The following is a 23,939-nucleotide window of genomic DNA, read 5'->3' on the forward strand; positions in this document are numbered from 1 at the left end:
GATGATTTCAATTAACACTACCATGTTTGCATGAAATAACCTACATCAAAGTTAGTTTAAAAAAAGAAATCAGGGCTTCCCTGGTGGCGCAGTGGTTGAGAGTCCGCCTGCTGATGCACGGGACATGGGTTCGTGCCCCGGTCCAGGAAGATCCCACACGTCGCAGAGTGGCTGGGCCCGTGAGCCATGGCCACTGAGCCTGCGCATCAGGAGCCTGTGCTCCGCAATGGTAGAGGCCACGGCAGTGAGAGGCCCGCATACCACAAAAAAAAAAAAAAAAAAGAAATCAGCAAGCAAATACATACATATGTATATACATAAAATATCAATACAAATTTAATACAAATATTAATACAAATGTAGTGACTACTCCAGGAAATATGACATCACAATTGCAAATGTGATGTTATATGAATGGGCATTTGTGATTTGGGATAAAATTTCCTTTACAGTAAGATGATGCAAATAGTTTTTGTATGTATAAGTGAGGCAACGAGCTCTGGAAACCAGTTAGATGACAAGAATAGGCTCTGGTAATGCAGATATTAATGTTGAAAATACATGTGAAGAGTTATATATTTCATGAAATAGGAGGGGATAAAAGCAATACAGATAAATCAATGTGTTTATATAATGGAACTTAATTATTTTACTAAATTCAAATTTTAAATAACCTAAGTAGATATTTAACTCATTCATTTATATCCCTAAACATTTTTATAATCCAGTTGACAAGAAAAACTTTTTGATATCTTCTTATTGAGGTCTCCTTATATTTGAGGATATATAACACATGCTGATGACTACATAATCTGCATCTCTAGCCTAGCCCTTTCTCGTGAACTCTAGACTCAGATACCTAAATATCTCCTAGACATCTCTACTACCATGTTCCACAAAAGAGACAGCAGAGCTAAATGGTTAGGAATGCAGACTAGGGGTTAAACAGACTGGGTCCAACTCCTGATTCCATCATTCACCAGCTGTGTAACTTTGGACAAGTTACTTCATTTCTCTGATTCTCAGTTTCCTCATTTGTAAAATGGGGATATAAATAGTACTGATCTTATAGGATTAGTGTGAAAATTAAATGAAATATATACCTAGTACACTTGGCTGAATGTACTCTACTAAACAATAAATAAGTTATACATTCCACTATAAGAAACACATGCACATATATCTCATTGAAACCAGTAATTTTCTCCCTTGGTGTGCCTTAGCTGGCAGCTCTTTTTCTAGACTTGCTGTACCTGAACTGGTTTTAATGATGTTTTGCAGCAGTTGTCAAAGGTTAGCATGTATGAATAGTATACAAAGGAACACATATATATGGAACGTTACCTACAAAATTCATTCTGTTTATACTGCAAGTTGGCAAAACAGAAAAATCAAAATATATTGCATCATTCACATGGTATTTGTCACATAATACCATATACAATATAGCAGTTCTTTTGTATATGTCTTACCTTCAACACTAGATTATGAGCTTCTTGATAAACAGCAGTTTAGGCATTTTTAATATCCTTTCTCCCATAATGCTAATCACAATGCCTTGCAGAGAGTAGGTACTCAGTAGATATCAATCAAGTAAGGAGAAAGAAATATACCTTGTCCTTTTGCAATAAAAAATGCAAATTTTTCAATCTTAAACAATTGGCAGGCTGAAATATATTTTACTAATCTTTGGGAGAATTAATTATTTAAATTCTCATTTCCTCTCCAGATTATTTCCTTTAATCCTAGACCAATTTTATAAATGTTCCAGACCTATGCATTCTTGGTAGTTTGTTTGACTGAATGTGTATTAAATCATCACAGGTTGCTATTATCTAGGAGTTTTTGTGAAAGTTTGATCACTTGGAAACATCAGCCATATTGCTTTAAAAAAAACACATTTAAAATTTATAGTAATGCTTTGGCAGGTTTCTCTCTCTTCTCTTTCTCCTTTTATTCCATATCCTCTCTTACAAAATACTTGATGGTATATTTTTCAAAACAATGAACTATTGGAATCAAAACTCCTGCTTGAAGTTCCAAATTATTAACCTTCAAATTCAAGTACCGAAGATGAACTATTTAGTATTAACATACTGAAAGAACAGCAAAAAGCAGGGATAGTAAACAGAATTATGCCATGAATATAAATAAGTCTAGAGCACTTGGGAAGGGGAGGAATGGGAGAGGGAAAGGAAATGAGACTATTATGACTCTTTGGAGACATTCTTCCGCCTTTCCTCCTCCTTACCTATTTAACCTTCCATTTTTACTGTTTAAGTTCATTTGTCAAATAATCACTAAACATGTATATGAAATAATTCACAAAACGTGTTTAGCACAGTTACTGACACACAGTAAACACTCAGTGAAGGTTAATAAATATTAGCGATTAGTATTATGATTGTGTTCAGTCCCACTTCTTTGCTCTTACATTGACCTCTTTTCCCAAATTTACATATAGGCAGGGTGTGTGGTCAGGGTTGGAATAGAGGAGGACCAGGCAGACTCTTTTTTTAACACTTAAGGTCTGTCTGAATAATATTTTTAAAATAGTGTCTGGAATTCACTCATTTCATGAAATCTACATTAAATTCCCGGCTCCATCTCTCCAATCAGGAGTCTTTCCAACTAGGCACTAAATGGCATACTTCTTAAGGTTCCCCAATGAGGGCAATTAATGTCTAGAGGCAATTTTTCATAAAAATGCATTCTGTATCTAAAAACACTAGACAAGTCCGTATATCTTATGTTTGTGTATCCAGTTAAATTACCTATAATTTTAAGTATTTGAAAGTTGATATAACAGTTTTCTGTAGCAACAGACCTTTTACAGTACAGTGAATAGTCATATATATGGCTTATATATTATAGTACTACTTATTTCACGTTTCTCAAAAACAGATTTTCTTTTTGCAAGTGGGCTTCTTAGTCTTCCACCTTTAATGTTATTAGCTTGGACTGCATTATTTCTCCATATAGAGTGTGCTATAAGACTTCCAGTTAAACAAGGCAGATTAGAAACATGCATTCATCTCTGCACCTGCATGAAGCTCCACTAAAATGACAGTAAAGGATTTTTTTTTTAAAAAGGTATAAATAGAGAAGGACAAAGAGAACAGGAGAGAAGACAACAGCAGACAAGCAAAGTTGACAAAACTTTAGAAGTTGGAAAACAATAGATGAGATGAATGTTAAGTTTACTTAACAAACTGGAAAAAGCTGAAACCTAAGGCTGGTGGTGATGAGTTGTTTTTAAAGTTACTCAATATCTCTGAGATACAGGTTGAAGGGAGAGCTAAAAAGAGGAGGATTGATTGAAAGTATGTATAAGGAAAAATTATGTCCCGAAAGCTCCTTATCCATTCAAACAAGATTCAAGTTTTAATATAGCATTCTATTTCACTGCTTGGAGGGTCAATGGGTGCTTCTTGCTGTTAAAGAAGCTTGCTGACTTAGTTGAAAGAAAAACAATGATTTCAGTTAAAAAAAAAGATTCAAGTTTTATTTTCTATGGTAATTAAAACATCTTTCCAGAAAAGAAGCTCTAGTGTTGGAAACAATAGGCATAGCTGAGGGCTGGATTGTGAACTTTAGTGAAAATGGGGATTGAATCTCTATTTACTAAATAGTAAGATTGCTCTCTGTCACCTTTCTGCTGGCTGATTTCTAAGATATTTTCAGCTGAGCAGACTGGAGGATTCTGTAGAAGCTGACCAACACAAGTGTAAAGCCCTACAGACAATGATATTTGGGGTCTCCCATTAAAAAGATTGAATTTCTTTCCAGTTACTCCCCAGTGAAGCTCAACAATCCATAAGTCCCAACAATGGAGACAGAACTTCTTTTTTGTGCCTCACTCTTAAATATTTATGGCTGACCAAATCCCTAGATATTTGAGTAAATTTTCTAAAATGAAAGACAGAGATCAAAACAACAACAGCAGCAGCAACAAAAGTCAAAGAGAAAAGAAACAAAACTATAATAACATCTTCAGAGAAATGAGGTGATACTAAATTCAAGATACAAGAACAGTGTTCTGTAAAAATGGAACTTTCAATGAATGAGAAAGAGCTCTTAGGAATTCAAAATATAGTAGTAATCCTAAAAATCAATAGAAGATTAAAAATTTTAAATTGATGAGCTCTCTTAGAAAGTAGAACAAAAAGAAAAAGAAATGGAAAATAGAGAAAAGATGAGAAAGTTCAAGGATTCAGTACTGGAGGGCCAAATTGGACCAAAAGAAGTTCCAGAAAGAGAGGACAGAAAAAGCAGAAGGAAGGAAATTACTAAAGAAATAACACAAGGAAAATTACTAGCACTGCAGGATATGAATATACAGATTACAAAGGTCTATCATGTATCCAGAACAGTGAATGAGAAAATAATTCTCAGTAACATACATCATAGTGAAATTTCAGAAGATAGAATAAACAAACGATTTTAGAAGCTTCCTGAGAGAAAAAAAAAACAGGTCATATACAAAGTATCACAAATAATATTAGGAACAAACTTCTAAACTGTATCCCTAAAATCAAGAAGACAAGTTTTTAGGGAAAAATCATTTCCAACTGTGATAGGATGAATAATGCCTCCCTCCAAAGATGTCCTTGTCATAGTCCCTGGACCTGTGGATATGTTACCTTACATGGTAAAAGGGATTTTGCAGATGTGATTAAGTTAAGGATCTTGAGATGGGTGATTATTCTGGATCTTCTGGGTAGGACCAATGTAATTAAAATAATTCTCATAACAGGGAGGCAAGAAAACCAAAGTAAAAAAAAGGAGATGTGAAAACTGAAGCATGGGTTGGAGTGATATGTTTTGAAGATACAGGAAGAAGCCATGAGCCAAGGAATGCAGGTGGCCTGTAGAAACTGGAAAAAGGAAGGAAAAGGATTCTCCTTTAGGGCCTCTAGAAGGAAACAGCCTTGCTAACACCTTGACTTTAGCCCACTGAAAATGAATTCAGATTTCTGGTCAAAATAGAATAAATTTTTGTTGTTTTGAGCCACTAAGTTTGGGGTAATTCGTTACAGCAGCAATAGGAAACTAACAAACCAACCTAGAATTCTATATCAGTCTAACAACTGGATGAGAGATTAGAACAAGGTGTTTTCAGACATGCAAAAATCTTGAAAAAATTTATCATCTTTCTCAGGAAGTTATTGGAGGATATTTGTCCACCAAAATGAGGAAGTTAAAGGAAAAGTGAGGGGAACATAGGGTATAGAAAATGAGATCCAATACAAGAGAAAGGCAAAAGGAATTTTCAAGATAACAGTGAAAGGATACCCCAGGAAGACAGCTATTCAGAAAGATAAACCAGCTCAAACTGAAACAGGATAAAAATCCCTATCACAGACATCTTTAATTTAAAAAAATGAAAGTTATAGTTACCCTGATGTATTTGAACATACAGAGAGGAGCTGTATGGATTTCTTGGGAAGACCTGTTTGGGTATGAGTAAGTGATAGATTCAGAGAAAAGAATCCTAAGCAAATAGAAATTAAATAAAATGTAGCAGAACAAAATTTTTATAGGATAGGAAATGTAATAACAAACTCAATACATGGTTAAACTCAATAATGTTACAAAGTCATAGTAATATAATCACTGAATATTGATTTTACCAAAAATTTGGGGAGGAAGGGACGTATGTGTTTATGGGTACATAAGAGAGTCAAATTGCCACCTTTCATAATAGAAAGTCAATAGATATTATCTAAAAAGCTGAAAAATCAAGAAATAGCTGTGGAAAATGAATGTTGCCTGCCATTTCAGTAAACAAAGGGTGTTGCAGCCATCAAACCATCAGCCACTGCAGCCCCCCCACCAACGGTGCACCCTGAGGGGAACTGAGAATGGAGAAAAGCTGGATACTGGCCCCAAATAGTTAAGATGCATATTAAAGGAATAATTTTGATGAGCCCAGACTCTTGCATCTTCCCATACATAGAAAAGCGCTAAATTCATTACCTTGAGATGTCTGTTTTTTTGTGATTATCAGTAACTTTTGATATTTGACTACATGTTTTTTTTGCTTTTAGCAAAAACTGCTATATATCCTGGCTCCTCCCTTACCTCTTTGGAACAGTTCCTCAGAGCTATCTGAGAGGCTGTTTCCCAGGCTACAGTCCTCAATAACATCCCAGAATAAAACATAACTTGCAACTTTCAGGTTGTGTGTTTTTCTTCAGTTGACATAGCAATATAAGCATGTTATCGATACATAGAAACATGGTAGTAAATATTATAGGGAATAGCTAAAATTGTTTAAAGTTATTGTCCTTTGGAGTAAGAATCAGGAAAGGAGAGGGATAGGACAGAGAACTATTGTTTTTTACTGTACTATTTAAAACAAAACTATCTACATGGCATCAATTTAATAAAATTAAAATTTTACTTTAAAAGTGAGTTATTCCCATGAACAATACATTTTTGTGCTTAGCTTAATTCTTCTAAGATGCATTGTTGGCATATTCTAATCTAGAAAGCACAGTTTTTAAGATAGGTAAAAATCCTCTTACATATATTGACACATTTGCACTTACTCAATTCTTGAGGGATACAAATAAAAATTGTTGCTATGACCTACAGGGCTTGTTTAACCCTCTAATCTCATTGCATGCCACCGATTCCTTTGCCTATTATGCTCTAGCTACACTGTCTTTTTTCATTTCTCTTTTCAAACAAGAAAAGCACCTTTCCTGATGACCTGTCCACAGTCTATTCACTTTGCTTGGAAGGCTATTCCCTCAGTCTTCTCCTGGTTGGCTCCTTATCTTTCAAGCCTCAGCTTAAATGTCACTTCCCCAGAGAAGCCTTCTTTGACCGTTGAATCTAAAGTCGATTCCCACGCCACCCCACCCCTCCTGTTATTCTCTCTTGCATTGCTCAGTTTTTTTATTGCACTTTATCATAACATATTTGCATGCCTGTGTGTTTTCATTAGATTCTAAGCTGTCTAGTCTATCTGTGTGTAGCAGAGGGATTGTACATAGTAAGTGCTCAATGAATATTTTTGAATTAATTTGTTTTTATTAAGTGATCTGTCCATACCTCTGATATTTATAAAGAATGGAATGTTATATTCTGTAGTTTTTGCTATAAGTTAGCAAAAATTAGATAGAGAATTAAGTAAGAACAAAATAAAACTCAGACCTTTTTGAAAACTTGAGTTCTTGAAAAACATCCAAGTCTTAACATCTTTTGTCTCATCTGAGTACTAGCCCTCTATCATATAATGGATTCTAAACCATGTCTGGTATTATGTTTCATTCAGTATAGTCTCCTTTAATCAAACATTTTATCATTTGTGATTAAGCTGATTATGATAAGTTTATGCAACAGGGGCTTAATTAACATCACTGATCCATACAGGAGGCATATACTCATATAATTAGGATCACATAAATGTCTTTTCCTTCTTCCAAAAAGACAGATTAACAAGAGAACAACAAACAGAAGTTTACTAACATGTGCATCAGACATACACTACATGTACTCAATGATGAGTAACTGAAAGGGGTGGTTAGAGCTTGACCTAATGCAGCAGCTTAAAATAACAAAAAATTCTTAGAGAACTGACAAGACAAAGGAAATGGACTTTGAGTTTTTTGGGTGGCAAATTGGGGGAAGGTAAATATATGGGGGAACTAACGGATCATAAGAGCTAGTTAGTAAAGTTTGTTACGTAGGTTCCTCTGATGCTGATTCCAGGCTGTAAGGGTCTAGAGCTGTCTCTGGTGGTTAACTTCTGTCCTTCCTGGTACAGAGGGGAGGTGCATACCCTTACAACTACTGCTTTTAGGCAAATAAGAGTAGGGCAGAGAATTTTTCTTGTATCTGCTTCTTCTCAGTTGCCTTCAGCTCAAAATAATTCTTATGTCAAAGTGCCATATTTTGCAGTAGCATATTCTGCTATCTGTTTAAAATTAAACAATTTTCTTTATGGTTCTCCAAAAATTGACTCTATTATAGTAAAATTTTGATTTGACCAGTGTAGGCAAGAAATAATTATTTTTGTGTCCCTTACAGTAAGACAATTACCATCAATAATATTTGGAAGGGGGAGGAGGAAAGGGAGAGTCAAGTTCTGGCAACTCTTCAAGAACACAATGGATCCACAAAGCAGATTTGTGGAAACATTAAAAACAAATGTTTTATAATATGCAACTTCTCAGCTTTGATAAAAGACATTTACTTTAATAATAAAGGATATATAGAAACTTTTGATGAATGATGAAAAATTAAAGAAATAAATCTAAACACAATAGTTAGGCAGCTCAAGGATTCTATAATGTGCTGTGTTTAAAAGATTAAGAAGAAACATTTCTGGTTTATCAGACTTTAAAAGTCATATTGCTGTTATTACTTTATACTATAATATAGATACCAATACTGTAGGCTCATCATTAAAGGATAAGTCTGCATAGTATGCCTTGACAAGCATCTGGAGGGTTGGATTCAACCCTCTGCTATTATTATCTTGGGAAAAAATCACAATCTATTTGAATCTCTGTTTACTGTCCATAAAATAAAACCAATGAATTCCATGGTTTCTTAATTCTAAAAGTCCACAGGACTTCCCTCGTGGTGCAGTGGTTAAGAATCTGCCTGCCAATGCAGGGGACACGGGTTCAATCCCTGGTTCAGGAAGATCCCACATGTCACGGAGCAACTAAGCCCATGTGCCACAACTACTAAGCCTGCGCTCTAGAGCCTGCAAGCCACAACTACTGACCCGTGTGCCACAACTACTGAAGCCCCCATGCTTAGAACCTGTGATCTGCAACAAGAGAAGCCACTGCAATGAGAAGCCCGCGCACTGCAATGAAGAGTAGCCCCCACTCGCTGCAACTAGAGAAAGCCCGTGCGCAACAATGAAGACCCAACACAGCCAAAAATAAATAAATAAATAAAATTAATTAAAAAAATAAGTCCACAAAACTTTGATCAGCCTATGAACAAACCCATATATTCTTGAGATAGAAAAGGCACTATGTTTTATTTATCGTTGTATTCCCCACAGGGTTTAGCATGGTACCTAATAATGTAACTCTTTTTTAGTTCAATAAACATTTATTTTACGTCCCTAGGTTCCAGGGACAGCACTAAATTCTGGGAATTCAGAGATGACTTAGACATGGTCTCCACTCTTTCAGGATTTTACGGTCCAGAGGAAGAAAAAAGTATATAGGTAATTTAAACATCAAGAATTATGACAGAGGTAGGCAAAGAACAATATTTGCACATAATACACATACCTTACAAGGGTCAGAGAAGGGCTTCCTGGAGGAACTTGCACCTCTGCTGAATCTTGAAGGATTAGCTAACCATATTGATGGGGAGGGAGAGGAAACAGCAAGAGCAGAAACAAAAAAATATAAAAAGAATATGAATAAATTAATATGGCATTCATCACAATTTCATTCTGAATTATTTAAAAAATAAAATAGATCCTCATTTATATAAAACCAATATGAAACCACCCTAATCATAAGGATAACTAATGCTACTTTATTTTCCATATTTCCTTTAGCTTCTCAGCAATAGCTCCGTGTTTATTTTATCTGGGCAAGTATATACGATATTTCTTCTAAAACGCATGTCAGAAAAGCTGGGTTTCATATGTCATGAAAAACTGAAAGATTTTGAAAGGGGAGGAAGAAAAGGATTACTGGGTAGCTTACGGAAGGCTGGGCATTGCCTAGTATATCCTTCCTGGTTATCTGACTCTGTACTGTTCTGAGCCTTTCATTAGATTAGAAAGAGTCCTGGAAATCTTGCCTCAGTCCACTGGTGCTGTCTGAAAGTTATCTAAGTGATGTCAACTCAGAAGTCTATTCTTTGAAGTGGCAATCATGTGAAGTACCTGGTACGGTCCTTTTCCATGAGGCTCTGAGATTGTTCTTCTTTGTTGAAGATACAAATTCTAGCCTGTAGTAGAATCTTCGGGTAAGCTTTAGAGTAAAACCAGAACATTAAGAGATTTAATGGCTGTGGTTAATTTATTACTATTGCCAATTCTATCAAAATAGAGGAGTAAAATTCCGTATTGGAGTTCAGTATGTAACTATTTCATAGGAGTTTTGATGAGGGTTATTCCTGAAGGTAAAACAGTATTATGGAGGGCACATCTGTCATGGAGGGCACTGACAAATTGCTGGGGACTTCCCGTAAAGCATGCAATTTCTGAAATTTTTATACTAATATTTTACCAAACAAACGTAACTTAGGAAAGGCTGAATGTCCCTTCTGATCTGACAACTTTTCCCATGCAACTTTGCTATAGTAACAAATTAAACAAACCTAATTATTTCCAGTATCTTTTTTTATAAGGTGGCAGCGCAAATCTTTGTGATTCCAAAGGCCCTCTGAGAAGTCTTAGAGGTTTTATGCATAAAAGTTTTCGTTTTATGTATGTAATATATTCTGAAAATTTTATTTTATGTGTCCTAAATTTAGGAACTGATTTTGGGAAGACAAAATTAAGGGTTGTCAGAGGAGATTTGGTCACTTGATTAGGTAGGATCATGAGTGACTAAGAAACAATGCTTCCCTTCCTATTTAATCCAAGTACAAATAATGCATTTAAAAAAATACAATGTAACACTATTGTAAGTGAAGAGTCGCGTTCTATGGGTATTTTCTCCTTAAATAATCAGGGACACAATAAAGGCTACTTAAGTGATAGAAGATTATTCTTGTAAGACACAGAATCTTTGCTATTTAGGCAGATTACATGTAAGGTAAAGAATAATCTTTCAAATCATAGGTGGAAGCATTAATTACTAAATAAAGGAAACAACCCCATCTAAACTGACGGAGTACTCTAAACATTTTAAAGTATTTCGTAGCTTCTTTTCAGCCTCAGGTATTATAAACAAAGGCAAATAAAATTCACTTTCTAAGTTTTGTCATGTTTTTTTTAATACTCTCATAGTCCTTTACAGGATCTGTGAGGTCAAAATAATTTTCATAATAATATTAAGATGTCATGTGGGTTTTTTTGACTCTCATCCACTCAAATTCATGAAATTTGGTGTCAAGAAAGGGGTAGCAGTATACCACTCCTCACATGAGTACAGAATGGAGTTTTCCAGAGGTTTTGTGATGTGTGATAATGCAATGGATTAAATGCCAAAGCAGATACAAGCATCCAGCTTTCTTCTGTAAGGCAAGATAGTAAACAGATTTGCAAAAGTGTGAAACATGCTATTCTTTTCGTGAAAATTTTTGTTTCGAAAAATATAGTTATTTTTCAGAAAAAATAGGTCATTTCTGTCAACATGCAACGTGCTCATCATTACTACTTTCCAATGAATTGATAAATACTTTTAAATTTTCTCATATTTTAGTCTCTAATATGGTAAATTTCAATAGTTATAACTAACATTATAATCCACATAAACAAACGCTCTTTGAGGTTCTCAATAATTTTTAAGCGTATAAAGGGTTCTGGAACCAAAAAAGCTGCTTCAGGAAAAAAAAAAAAACTATTCTTTTCCCTTGAAAAACAAAAGCATATATACTGTTGTAATTCTCTGTCACTGTCACTCCTTGAAGAGCCTCAACCACCCATACTAATTATAACTTTTAATGAAAGTGACTAATTTCTACTTTAAAGAGAAAAGTGAAGGGTGGATATAATTGAGAACTGTCTGGCATATATAAGCGTGTTAACAGACTAGCAGAGTTTAAGACTACACATGACAAAACTTTCTATAGCCACACAAATCCTTTTGATAACTTCCTAAAGTGGAAAAAATGAACAAATTGATTACACAACTCCAAGATAGAGCTTCTCGATAGTATTTCAAACAAGATGCAAAAATATATAAACTTAGAATTAGGCTTAGTTTAAATCAATGTTACAATATTCTGTTTTACTTAAAAAGTATCCAGCTGTGCAACAATTATCCATTAATTAACTCAATTTAATGTCAGTACACACTTTTTAAAAAGGTGCTTAAAGATCTTGGAAATTATCTTCAAGCTGGCATACCAGGAAGCATAGTTACTGTTGAAATAAAGTTTGTCAGAATGCTGATTTAATGTAGTTGAAAAGAAATTTACATTTTTCATAATCATAAACATTTTTAGAAATAATGTTAATTTATTTGATAAGTAAGCCTCTGTAAGTTTAGGAAAAACACACCCAAGTAAAATAAAATGCATACTTGACACTGACAGAACAGAGAAAAGACTTAATTACCAAAATTTTATATCAATTATGTAATCTTGGGTTCTTAAAACGTTTCTGGATCAATTTCTGCAAGAAGATGTTTTAGTAAAGTCTAGAATATTTAAAGTACTAATGTAACCAAGCAAGGGCTTGTGTGCCCATGCCACAGAAAGCCAAACTCTGACAGTGGGAGTTTGCAGCAAAGTAAGGGTTTATTTGCAGGGCACCAAGCAAGGGAGTGGGATAAAAGCCTCAGATTCACTCCATCTTGGTCTCTGAGTTGGAGATGTTTCGAAGGGGAAGAACAAAGAAACTGGAATTAATCATTGTCTTGTGATATTTCTGTGACATTTCTTAAGCATGATTTCAGGAGTCAAGATGTCTCTGGTTTAGGATTCTCTGGCCATGTGGTCCATGGCTCAGGGGTCTGTGAGCTCATCTTGCCCTGGAGAAACAACCTGAGTTTTTAACGTAATGATGATATCTACAACAACAGCAATTTTAGTCACCTGACTCTGGTTGGTTAGTGTTCAGTTAGCATAGGATTGAGGTCAGAGGGCACAAGAAAGGGAAAAAAGTTTTGAATAGAGAGATTAATCATTAACTCGGTAAGGAAACTGTTTCAGCAGGGCTCAGTTTCATTAGGTATTCAATTTTCTTATTTTCTGGAAACTTAAGACTATTCAATTTCTGTATGTGCTTATTCTCTCTATGAGCTCATCAGAACAGTGCTCCTTTAATTTATATCTTCCAGATATAGGAAAAGATATCATAGACACAAGATCTTTCTGAATTACAGAAGATTTTGGAATATTTTGTCTTTATATTCCAATAAATATTCATACTTTATTCCCCTTATTGGGTAGAAAATATGCTTATATTTTATTATTTAACAATGATCTTTCTACATTTATTGTTATTATGAAACTAGTTTTATTAATTCATGAAATTTGGTATCAAGAAAGGGGTAAAGCATACCACCCCTCAAAAAGACATGTACTCGGGGCTTCCCTGGTGGCACAGTGGTTGAGAGTCTGCCTGCCGATGCAGGGGACACGGGTTCGTGCCCCGGTCCGGGAGGATCCCACATGCCGCGGAGCGGCTGGGCCCGTGAGCCATGGCCGCTGAGCCTGCGCGTCCGGAGCCTGTGCTCCACAACGGGACAGGTCACAACAGTGAGAGGCCCGCGTACCACAAAAAAAAAAAAAAAAAAAAAAAAAAAGACATGTACTCAAGCTACAAGATTTAGAGAAACAGTCTTATTAGAAATAGGCTTAATAGGTTTTTTAAGCCCATGTTCTAGGCTTAATTCACCTCTAATCCCACTCGTGTTTAAAAGAGTTTCTTCTCATACCTTCCCTTCTGTATTTAACCAGGCAGAGCAAAACATGCATATTAGATAAACTGAAATTTTAAGTAGAAAATACAGAAAATATTAGAATGAGATAAAGCAGGCAATGATCTTAGTAATGGTGGTAGGACAAAGGAGTCTTGAGAAATCCCCTCTCCCGTACCTGATTGCCTAAGTATAATATATATGTGGTATTTATTCATGCTAATGTATAATTTTACATTTTATTATAATTTAAATTTATGGTAATTCTACGTTTTAAATGGTTCAATGGATGGGTTCAATGACAGAGATGTAAGCTTCAGGCCTTAAAGCCTCTATTTTTTTTTTTCCTTAGAGAATGGACTTGAGGATATGGGGAGGGGGAAGGGTAAACTGTGACAAAGTGAGAGAGTGGCATGGACATATATACACGACCAAACGTAAAATCAATAGCTAGTGGGAAGCAGCCACATAGCACAGGGAGATCAGCTCGGTGCTTTGTGACCACCTAGAGGGGTGGGATAGGGAGGGTGGGAGGGAGGGAGATGCAGGAGGGAAGAGATATGGGAACATATGTACATGTATAACTGATTTATTTTGTTGTAAGGCAGAGGCTGACACACCACTGTAAAGCAATTATACTCCAATAAAGATGTTAAAAAAAAGCCTCTATTTTACACACAATGCTTGCTAATGGAACTTACTGTTTCTCTGCAGCTTCCAAGACTCTGTAGGGCTCTGGTTTCTTGAGAACCACAGTTGGAAGAAGAGCCCAGGCTAATGAGCGATTTTTAAAAGGCACTTTTTTTTCAGATGCCCTCAACAGACTTGAAGTAAAACCATCTCTCAAATGTATCTTGGCTAAAGAATCCCAAACTTCTATATCATTAAAAGAGCTGTGGTACCCGAGCAAGGATGCAAACACAAGGGTGTGAGGCTTAATGATTATTTTTTTAAACCCCACTTTTGAAGAAAATAAATTTGTCAATTCCCCACCTCCTTAAATGTGAGGGTCCCATGAGCTTCTACACGCAAAGGGCTTACAACAGTGGCCCGCACATAGCCAGGAGCATTCTTTGCTCCCAACCCGTCCCAGGCGACACAGATCAGGTGGCTGCTACCCCTGGAGGCCACGGCCGACTTCCGCCTCCCGCACCGAGCGCTGTTGCCTCGTCAACGTAGTCTCTGCTACGTCACATCCGGCCGTTGATATTCGAGGCTCTGGATCACGCGCGATGAAGTGCGTGTTTGTTACTGTAGGGACCACCAGCTTTGACGACCTCATTGCATGTGTATCGGCGCACGACAGTTTGCAAGTGAGTGGGGAAGGCGAGCGGGAGGCGGGCGGGCGGCGGCTGGGCTCCCCGCGCTGAGCTCGCCGCTCGCCGCCGCCAGCCTGACCGCTAACCTCGGTAACCTTGCCTGACGGTTGCACTCGGGAAGAATCCCTGGCAGCTCAACCGCTGGTGCCGCCGCCCATCAGCCGGCTCCTCCCCGCGCCTGACTGGACCTTCCTCCAGCTCCCCCGGTCCTTAGGGTCCTCCGCCTCCTCTTCCCGTTCCCCACAGCCTTGCCGGGCCGCTCCTCTCCGTCCTTTCTCCGGCTCCCCCTCTCTCCCGGATTTTCTCCGCTGATTCTCCGCCTATGCCTCCGCCCCTGCCTCCGCCCCTGCCTCCGCCTCCGCCCCTGCCTCCGCCTCCGCCTCCGCCTCCGCCTCCGCCTCTCCGTCCTCCGGCTTCGCCCCTCCTTCCAGCGCTTCCGCCTCTCTGAGCCGGGCCTCCGGCCCGCCTCCCGGGCCCGGGCCCGCCTCGCTGGCCGCTTCTTGGGGCCGCGCGGTCGACGCGCTCCGTCACGCTCTGGCCGGCCCGACCCGGCCGGTCTGCTCGGCGTCCTGCCCCGGCCCTGCCCCGGCCCTGCCCCGCCGCGCTCGGGCCGAGGCCGCCGTGCCTTACCTCCGGCTCAGGCACCCTCGCGGCCGGCGTGCCCGCGCGGCGCGTCATCCCCCGAGCGTGCTCTCTCCTTAGGGCTCGTGGTTCGCGCAGCCCCAGCCGTGTGCTACGACGACGCTGTTCCTTGCCCTCCCTCCCTAGTTTGCGATGCCTTTTTCAGAGTCTTTGCGTTGGTCTCCTAGTTATTGCTGGGCCATTTCTGTCACGACGGGATGAGCTGAGGCGTTTAGATCCCTTAGGGCTAGTGAGGTGCCAAGTCGGGGCCCGGGACGGGGGGAAAAGGAGCCATTTGAAAAACTAACGGGCGCCAGCTCGACTATTCATTCGGCAGCTCGTGCTCCGATTGGGTGGTTTATCGTCGATATTACTGTTTTTACAGTAGCCTGTTTATAAGGCCCGCTTTTTCTTTTTTCCCGTTTCAGATAATCCAGAGCCTCGGTTACAACCGACTTGTCCTACAAATAGGTAGAGGAAAGGTGGTACCTGAACCATTCAGTACGGAGTCATTTATTCTGGATGTTTACAGATACAAGGATTCATTGAAAGAAGACCTTCAGAAAGCAGATCTTGTTATTAGTCACGCCGGTAAAGTGCTGTAGAACCGTCCTTTTTTTTTTTTTTTTTCCTGTGGTACGCGGGCCTCTCACCGCTGCGGCCTCTCCCGTTGCGGAGCACAGGCTCCAGACGCGCAGGCTCAGCGGCCATGGCCCACAGGCCCAGCCGCTCCGCGGCATGCGGGATCCTCCCGGACGGGGGCACGAACCCGCGTCCCCTGCATCGGCAGACGGACTCTCAACCACTGCGCCACCAGGGAAGCCCCCGGCTTGGTTTTTGATAGATAACAAATAAGAACAGAAACTCGAACCTTTCTGATGTAAAATAAAATCACTAGGGTAACTCACCGGTAGCCCTTCTGAATAAAATACTGATTGCAATATAGCAGTCGGGAACATTATTGGAGAGAATTTATAATTCTGGGTGATAGAAAAATGGGAAATCAATCACTGAAGCCCAACTTTACAGTTTACAGAACTGTAAACTTCAGGGTTTACAGAAACCCTAAACACAGGCAAAATAATTTATCCAATGACATGTGTCAAGAGTTGTCAGTGGGAATTAGTATCTGGGCTTAGGTCTGTAGGAACGTTCAGCCAGCTAATTGATCGGATTGGTCATTGAGAATTTGGCTTTGGAAGATTTTTTACATTTCTATTAAAAGGTTAAGTAATTTGTCCAGTCAGTAAGCGGCAGACAAATAACAGTCTGGTGCTGGCATCGTCTACCCAAAAAGGATTTGTCTGCTCGCTTAGCAGTCTTCTCACTCCCATTTAAACTATCTAAGTGAGTTTAGAGTTAAAAGTTGAATTGACCCAAATATTGTATATATGCACGTTTGTGGAGATTTATCCTTGACTATTTTGACAAGCAGACTCATTAGGAGTGGTCAAAGTTTTCCTTTATTGGTGCTTGTCACTTTTGAAGGCTTGCTTTTTTACTTGTGTTTGAATAGAAGTGCAGTATGGCTTCATGTACAGTATGTAGAACCTGAATCTTATTTGGATTCAAGGCCCATGCCCAGGGCATACTACTAGAGGGCAAGTTGCAAAGCACTGATATTGTTGGTAGTGATAAAGAATGTGTTTTTCAAGTCAGGTTTGTAACACTAGAGACCACTCATAACTGTTTTTTGTCATTTTGGATGTATAATTAAAAGGCTTGATTTCTAGTTTTGCCAACTAAGTTTTTCATCTTTTGAGTTCTAGTTTTAAGGCCTGGTGAAGCACCGTAACTTTTTTTTAAACTGTGTTAACAAATTTGGTATATTTTCGTAGGTGCAGGAAGCTGTTTGGAGACTCTGGAAAAAGGAAAGCCACTCATAGTGGTTATAAATGAAAAGTTGATGAACAATCATCAGCTGGAATTGGCAAAGCAGCTACACAAAGACGGGCATCTCTTTTACTGTACCTGCAGGTATACTAGAGACTGATTATTTGACCTCTTAATTCCTTCCTAGCTATTCTTACCCACCTGCCTAACCCACCTGTATCTTTGATCTCTTACCTTCTCCCACTTAGCAAACATTTTGATTTTCTCACCTGTAAAACCTGCTCATTTGTCCTTTACTTTGACTGTGATATCTGTGTTGTATTTCTTTCATTGTCTATGCTTATTGCACGTGAATATCTGAATGTGTGTGTGTGCACGTATCTGTGTGTATTCATCTGGGTGTGCAGGTCTCTGAGAATATAAACTTTTGTGTTCATTATTTTTCATTATTTAAGGAAGGCATTTGTTTATTTTGAATTAAGGTTTTGCCTTCAGTAAATCCACTGGAATCCCTAAATTAAATTTATTCATTCATTCATTCAACTATACCTAATACATGGCAGGCATTGTTTTTGGTGCTGTGGATAACAGTGGTAAACATGACATAAAGTCCCTGCTTTCATGGTGCTTACGTTCTAGTGGTGGGAGATAGACAGTAAATGGTTCATAAATAAGCAATTGAGATAATTTCATATGGTGAAATATGTTATGAAGAAAATAGGGCAGGGTGATGTGATAGCTGAGGTGAAGACTAACTAGATTGCTCAGGGAAGGCATAACTGGGTATATGATATTTGAGCTGAGACCTGAATAACCAGGAAGAGCCAGTCATGTGAAGCTCTAGAGGCAGAAGGAACAGCAGCAATTGCAAAGGCCCTAAGTTGGGAATGAGCTTGGAGTTTGGTGTGTTTGAGGAACAGAGGGTTAGTGTGGCAGGAGTACAGTAAGCAAGGGAGAGAATGTAGTATGAAGATGAAGCTGGGTGGGGATAGTTCACAGAAGAGTTCCAATTTCTATGTTTAATAAGAAGCCATGGGAGTATTTTAAGCAGAGGAATTGCTTTATGGTAAGGATTATTATTTTCTAGAAGTATATTAGAATTCAGCAAGAACTGATCAACATCACAATAGAAGGATGAAGAAAATTGCTGGTTTTCTGTTAATTCTCTTCAGACACTAGAAGCTTGCCAAAGGGTCAGGTCAGTAATTCCCAATTGTTTGACTTTAAAAGCTATCCTAATTTGATGTTTTAAAAAGAAAAGACCTCATAGAAGTATTACAAAATGCATATTTCTTATGTTATAATAAATTGAAATTAATTTGAAAATAAACCTTAGAAAAAACTGGTTAGAACATAAGCTTTTCTTTTAATTTTACTGCTTATGTGTCTTAGGCACTCAGTAAATACTTGTTCATTCATTATTTATTGGGCACATACTGTGTGCCAGGCATTATTCTAGGCACTTGGCATCATCAGTGAACAAAAACAAAGTTTCCTATTCTCATTGAGAGGAGACAGATTCATGGATTGTTCCAGGAGCAACGGTTGCTGTCTTAATCCCTATAATGATGGAGGAGAGGGAATGTCAGGGTGGCTTTGTAATATAGAAGCCATTCTTAAAATATTGTGAGTCAGGGGAGAAGCTAGATAATCAGAATTATGTGGGCTTCAGATAATGGGCATATCTGTCCTTAGGTAGTTGAGATTGTTAGGGGTTAATACCATTTTTGAAGAGGAATCAATGCTCATCTTCCTTGGTTTATGCAAGTCAATTTTTCCAGACACTTTTGATGAGTATTTTCATTCTAAACATTAAATCAGCTTCGATTGTTATGTTAGTACATTAAAAAGGGGAAAGCATTGATTTCATAGACACATCCTGACTCTCAGGCTGAAAAAGGAGCTGTACAAATCTCCAATTTATTAATTTTTTTCAGTTTTAGAATTCTTTTTTTCTTGTATTAATTTCAAGAAAGTTGCACACGTGGATGCCATAAGGAGAACCAATAATTGGTTGTATTTTTATTTTAGGTATATCATTTATTTGCCCCAAATGTAGGCTGGATGATTCTGTTCTAATTTAAGTGGCTGGTTTAATTAAATTTCTGAAGTAATAGTTTTATGTTGTGGGTCTGAACCTTATTTCCAACGTGCATGGCGATTGTATGTTGCTTAGTTATATATGGATTTATGGTAGTAAATTACTAGCAAAAATTATTTCACAATCTTCATGCATGGTCTAGTAGCCTCCCCAGCTTATTGTTCTTGTCTTGCAGCTGTTACTGTTGGTTTCATTTATTCTGTTTTCATAAATTGAGTTTGCTTCAAGTTATATCTGCCCAGTCCTGAGAAGTGTTCCAAAGCCATGTGACCACATCTTTCATGAAATAACATTTCTGAAATATTTCAGTTGATGTAAAAGATAAAATGTTGAATTGCTGTTGACATGTAGTACTCTTTTTATTATTTTATTATTATTGTGTATACCTATAATATTAAAATACATTGAAATTCACATATACAGTTTGAGAACCATCACAATATTCTTGGAAATTAGATTCAGTCATCAAGTGGGCAGCATTGAATTATGGAATTTTCTCCCATATTACCTAATATTTTTCTTCTTTTGTTTTAGCACGCTTCCTGGGCTGTTACAGTCAATGGACTTTTCAACACTGAAATGTTTTCCTCCTGGCCAGCCAGAAAAATTTTCTGCATTTTTGGATAAAGTTGTTGGATTACAAAAATAAACACTAAACTCTCAAAGCTTTAAAAACACCCCTCAAATTCAACTTATGGAATGTGGTTAAATCGAATTAAATATAGAGTATATATTTGTAGAATAATATAAATTAATAAGTCTCCTACATCTGTAGAATGTATAGAAAATTTTATGGTGTGAATGTTAGCATTTGGGTCCAAATTCTAATTGCAGTTTCACAAATTTATTAGATTTTCCCTAATCTTCATGTTTTAGTAAAAGAAATATGTAGTGAGCATTCACACGTTTTATTCTAGAATCCCAAATGGATTTGGAATCATGAAAAAGAAATGAATTAAATATGAAAACTTTGACAAAACCCTCAAATGTAGTTAATTTAATATTAGAGTAAAAAATGGAACAGTAACAAACTTGTAAAAAAAATTTGAGTCAGATCTTTAGCTTCATAATCCAAGTAACCAAATTAAAAAAAATGATGGATTGTGTTCTGTGAAATAAAAAGCTCAATAATTACCTTAAAAAGATGAACTATTGGGCTTCCCTGGTGGTGCACTGGTTGAGAGTCCGCCTGCCGATGCAGGGGACACGGGTTTGCGCCCTGGTCCGGGAAGATCCCACATGCCGCGGAACAGCTGGGCCCGTGAGCCATGGCCGCTGAGCCTGCGTGTCCAGAGCCTGTGCTCCACAACGGGAGAGGCCACAACAGTGAGAGGCCCGCGTACCGCAAAAAAAAAAAAAAAACAGATTAACTATCAAGTCAGTTGATCTATTGTACTTCGAGAAACTACTTTATTCTGAAGAATAGAGTGGAGTGGATGTGTTCACTATTTTCCTGTAAAATATGAATAGAAAGTGACAAAAATAATCTTGCCCAATGTCAAAGCTTTACTGATTTGAGAAGAATAAATCAAAAAGCACTTGTGCCAATAGGACTTGCTGTTATTTTTTAAGGACCCCCCCACAGTGGTATTGAAACATTTACTGTAGCATCATAGAGGAATTTATGCCCTTATAAAGTTAGTTTTACAAATGAATAAATGATCTGATGTGTGTAATGGCCTAAATATATGGTTTTAAAATTCACATAACTCAAAATAGATACTTTATGAAATTCTGAGTATGGTAAGTGGTTTCAAGACCTATAAAATAAACTAGATTATCCATAAGTATTGATAGTTTTCTGGTAGAAAGTTTAGATATAATTCATCCATAAAAATAGAGCATTCACTATAAAGATTCATTTTTGATTGTATTATCCCAAAATGTTGAATATTCTAAACATTTTACTTGGGATGCATTATATAATGTTTCTGTAGATTTATTTTCCTGATTGTGTTTTACTTAGGCTAATACTAAAATAAATTCTTACTAATGGTAGAAGGTGGTGGCTGAGGAGTACTCCGGGTAGCAGGAGGATACCAACTTTGATTAAATTTTGCTGAGAATAACCTGAAAAGTGAGTAATCTACACAGTTGAGAATTCTCAGCACCGTAATCATAATTGTATATTAATGTTAACATAATGCTGTAGGAAAGGCCCTATTCAAATCCATAGAGAGAATTTCACTTTTCTGGCCTCTCTTTTAAATATGTTTCTCTAGTTTGAGAAAAAATGCGGTTTAAAATTTATGTTGATCACTCAGTCTTTAATTATCTTATGTCATGAAGGATTAACCATAGAGAATCAGAAACAAATGAAAGGGTCTACTCAAACATTAGACAACTAAAGAGCAGCATAGGGCCTCAAATCCTCTGCTTCTTTCCCACAAGAGCATATAACCCAGATTCCATTATTTCATTTAGCAGAGGCTTAAACCAGTGGTGTCAATTGTGTGCAGTGACATCTTTTGACTATACCTTTGTAAAATTTTATATCACTTGTGGGGTTTAAAAATCAAAGGATATCTTAGAACCATTTTGATTTGGCAGGAATCCTCAAGATCATGTAGTCCAGTCTCTTCATTTCACAGATGAGGAAGAAAGCCAGAGGTTACAACTTGTCTAAAATAACAGCCTTTGGTAGAGCTGCCACTAGAAGCAACTTCTTGACTCCCAGTCCTGTCCTCTTTCTACCATACCATAATATATGTTGTAAGCTTTTTGTTTCTTTATAGTTGTTTGCCTAGTATTTATTTTAGTTACTTTAATTCCTTCCAAGGGAGATTTTCTTCATTTCCAGAAGTTGAATTATTTTAGAAGGAACTTCACAGTTCACTAAATTGGGTTTCCCTTTGGTGTATTGCAGCCTTAGCTGGGACTTAGAAACCGGTGATTCCTGAGTTTTTGGAATCTAGCAAAATGCTACGGTATAGCATTGATACTAGATTGAACAAATAAAGACTTTAAGACAAAGAATTGTAGATTTTGGGAATTGGTAGAGAATTTTAAAAATACCTAGTGCAAACCATTCATTTTACAGATGAGGAAAGAGGCTAGGATAAATTAATTGCCCAATTAGAAGGGTATTTCTAATTGGTCCTTAAGAAAAAATTCATGGTAATCAAAATTCTGTTTGAAATATTTACCCAATAAAATCTGTTTAGTTTCATTACCTGACAGGGCTTCAGATGTTTTAAATCAATGTATAAGTGCAATGCAGTTTATGTAGCAGTTTTCTGTTGAGAGGTATTTAGATATCCAGGGATGAGGAAGTGAAAGAGAAAGTTTAGTATTTTGAGAAATTCACATCATTGGTAAGTTCAAAGGTGGACAGGTAATAGAAAGTTGATTGCTGTTGGAGTAGGTGAAAAGTGATGTGAAGTTATAGTATGCTTGGGAAGTAAGGATTTTAGATGACTACATGCTTATAATTTGGAAGGAAAGTAAGGATTTGGTGTTAGGTAAGACAGTACAACTGATGAATTTGATGCAGGGTTCTGTAGCATTGAAAAGTAGTCATCTCAAAGTATTAAGTGATTCTAGACACCAAGAACCTGTATTAGAGCACTGCTTTGTATGCTTTTAAAGGCAAATCATGTGGACACAAGGGCAATATAAAAATGTATACCACTTTCATAATTTGAGGAAATTTTCTAAGACTAAGGATGTCAGGAATGACTAACAGTAATGTAGATATTTTTCTTGGTCCTTTATTATAGTATAAGCACTTAAACCCTGTGATTTATTAAAAATAGGAAATTATCAGAGATGACCAAAAATCTTCATGTGGTCTGAGAAATGGGGTGTATGGCCGGATTACTTGAAATTGTTTTCTTGGGAAAGATTTGGACACAGTGGTCCTGATAGCTGTGTGGTAATCAGTTTTCTGCTGAACAATTAGTACCATATTTTTTTTTTTTTTTGGTGGTATGCGGGCCTCTCACTGCTGTGGCCTCTCCCGTTGCGGAGCGCAGGCTCAGCGGCCATGGCTCATGGGCCCAGCCGCTCCGCGGCATGTGGGATCTTCCCAGAGCGGGGTGCGAACCCACGTCCCCTGCATCGGCAGGCGGACTCTCAACCACTGCGCCACCAAGGAAGCCCAGTACCATATTTTTATGGGGGAGTGGGGAATGAAAAATAACAGTAACAGTTAACACCCACCTGCTTAGTATGTATCATGTACTGTTTGAAACATTTTACACAAATGAACTCATTTAATCTATACAGTATAACTCTATGAAATAGTTACTATTGTTGCATTTTGCAGATCAGGAAACTGAGGTCAGAGCATAATGTGAAAAAGGAGTTACGCTGGGCTTCCCTGGTGGCTCAGTGGTTGAGAGTCTGCCTGCCGATGCAGGGGACAAGGGTTCGTGCCCTGGTCTGGGAAGATCCCACATGCCGCAGAACGGCTGGGCTTGTGAGCCACAGCCGCTGAGCCTGCGTGTCCGGAGCCTGTGCTCCGCAGCGGGAGAGGCCACAACAGTGAGAGGCCCGCGTACTGCAAAAAGAAAGAAAGAAAAAGAAAAAGGAGTTATG

The 23,939-nt window shown here is 37.8% G+C and overlaps 1 protein-coding gene and 1 long non-coding RNA gene across 4 annotated transcripts in view; one reads left to right on the plus strand and one right to left on the minus strand.

The window, feature by feature from the left end:
* LOC309797214 overlaps window positions 1-14,605 on the minus strand; it is an 89,327-nt gene extending 74,722 nt beyond the window's left edge. For 2 of the 3 annotated variants that reach the window (XR_014292564.1, XR_014292565.1), the window contains exons 1-3: window positions 14,228-14,315; window positions 9,878-9,965; window positions 9,270-9,334 (exon numbers count right to left, since the gene is read on the minus strand). This is a non-coding gene — a long non-coding RNA (uncharacterized lncRNA). Of the gene's footprint in view, window positions 1-9,269; window positions 9,335-9,877; window positions 9,966-14,227; window positions 14,316-14,519 lie in introns of those variants that run through there. The other variant, XR_014292563.1, reaches the window with a different exon arrangement.
* Window positions 14,606-14,744: 139 nt separating this feature from the next.
* The window catches only part of ALG13 (ALG13 UDP-N-acetylglucosaminyltransferase subunit), a 79,758-nt gene continuing 70,563 nt past the window's right edge, over window positions 14,745-23,939 (plus strand). Inside the window, 3 exon segments of the mRNA XM_082610728.1 lie at window positions 14,745-14,839; window positions 15,895-16,057; window positions 17,305-17,443. Of these exon segments, the coding sequence (XP_082466854.1) occupies window positions 14,759-14,839; window positions 15,895-16,057; window positions 17,305-17,443 (383 nt within the window). The 5' untranslated portion in view covers window positions 14,745-14,758.

Source organism: Mesoplodon mirus, assembly GCF_964341445.2.
Source record: "Mesoplodon mirus genome assembly, chromosome: X".
Classification (NCBI taxonomy): Eukaryota; Metazoa; Chordata; class Mammalia; order Artiodactyla; family Ziphiidae; genus Mesoplodon; species Mesoplodon mirus.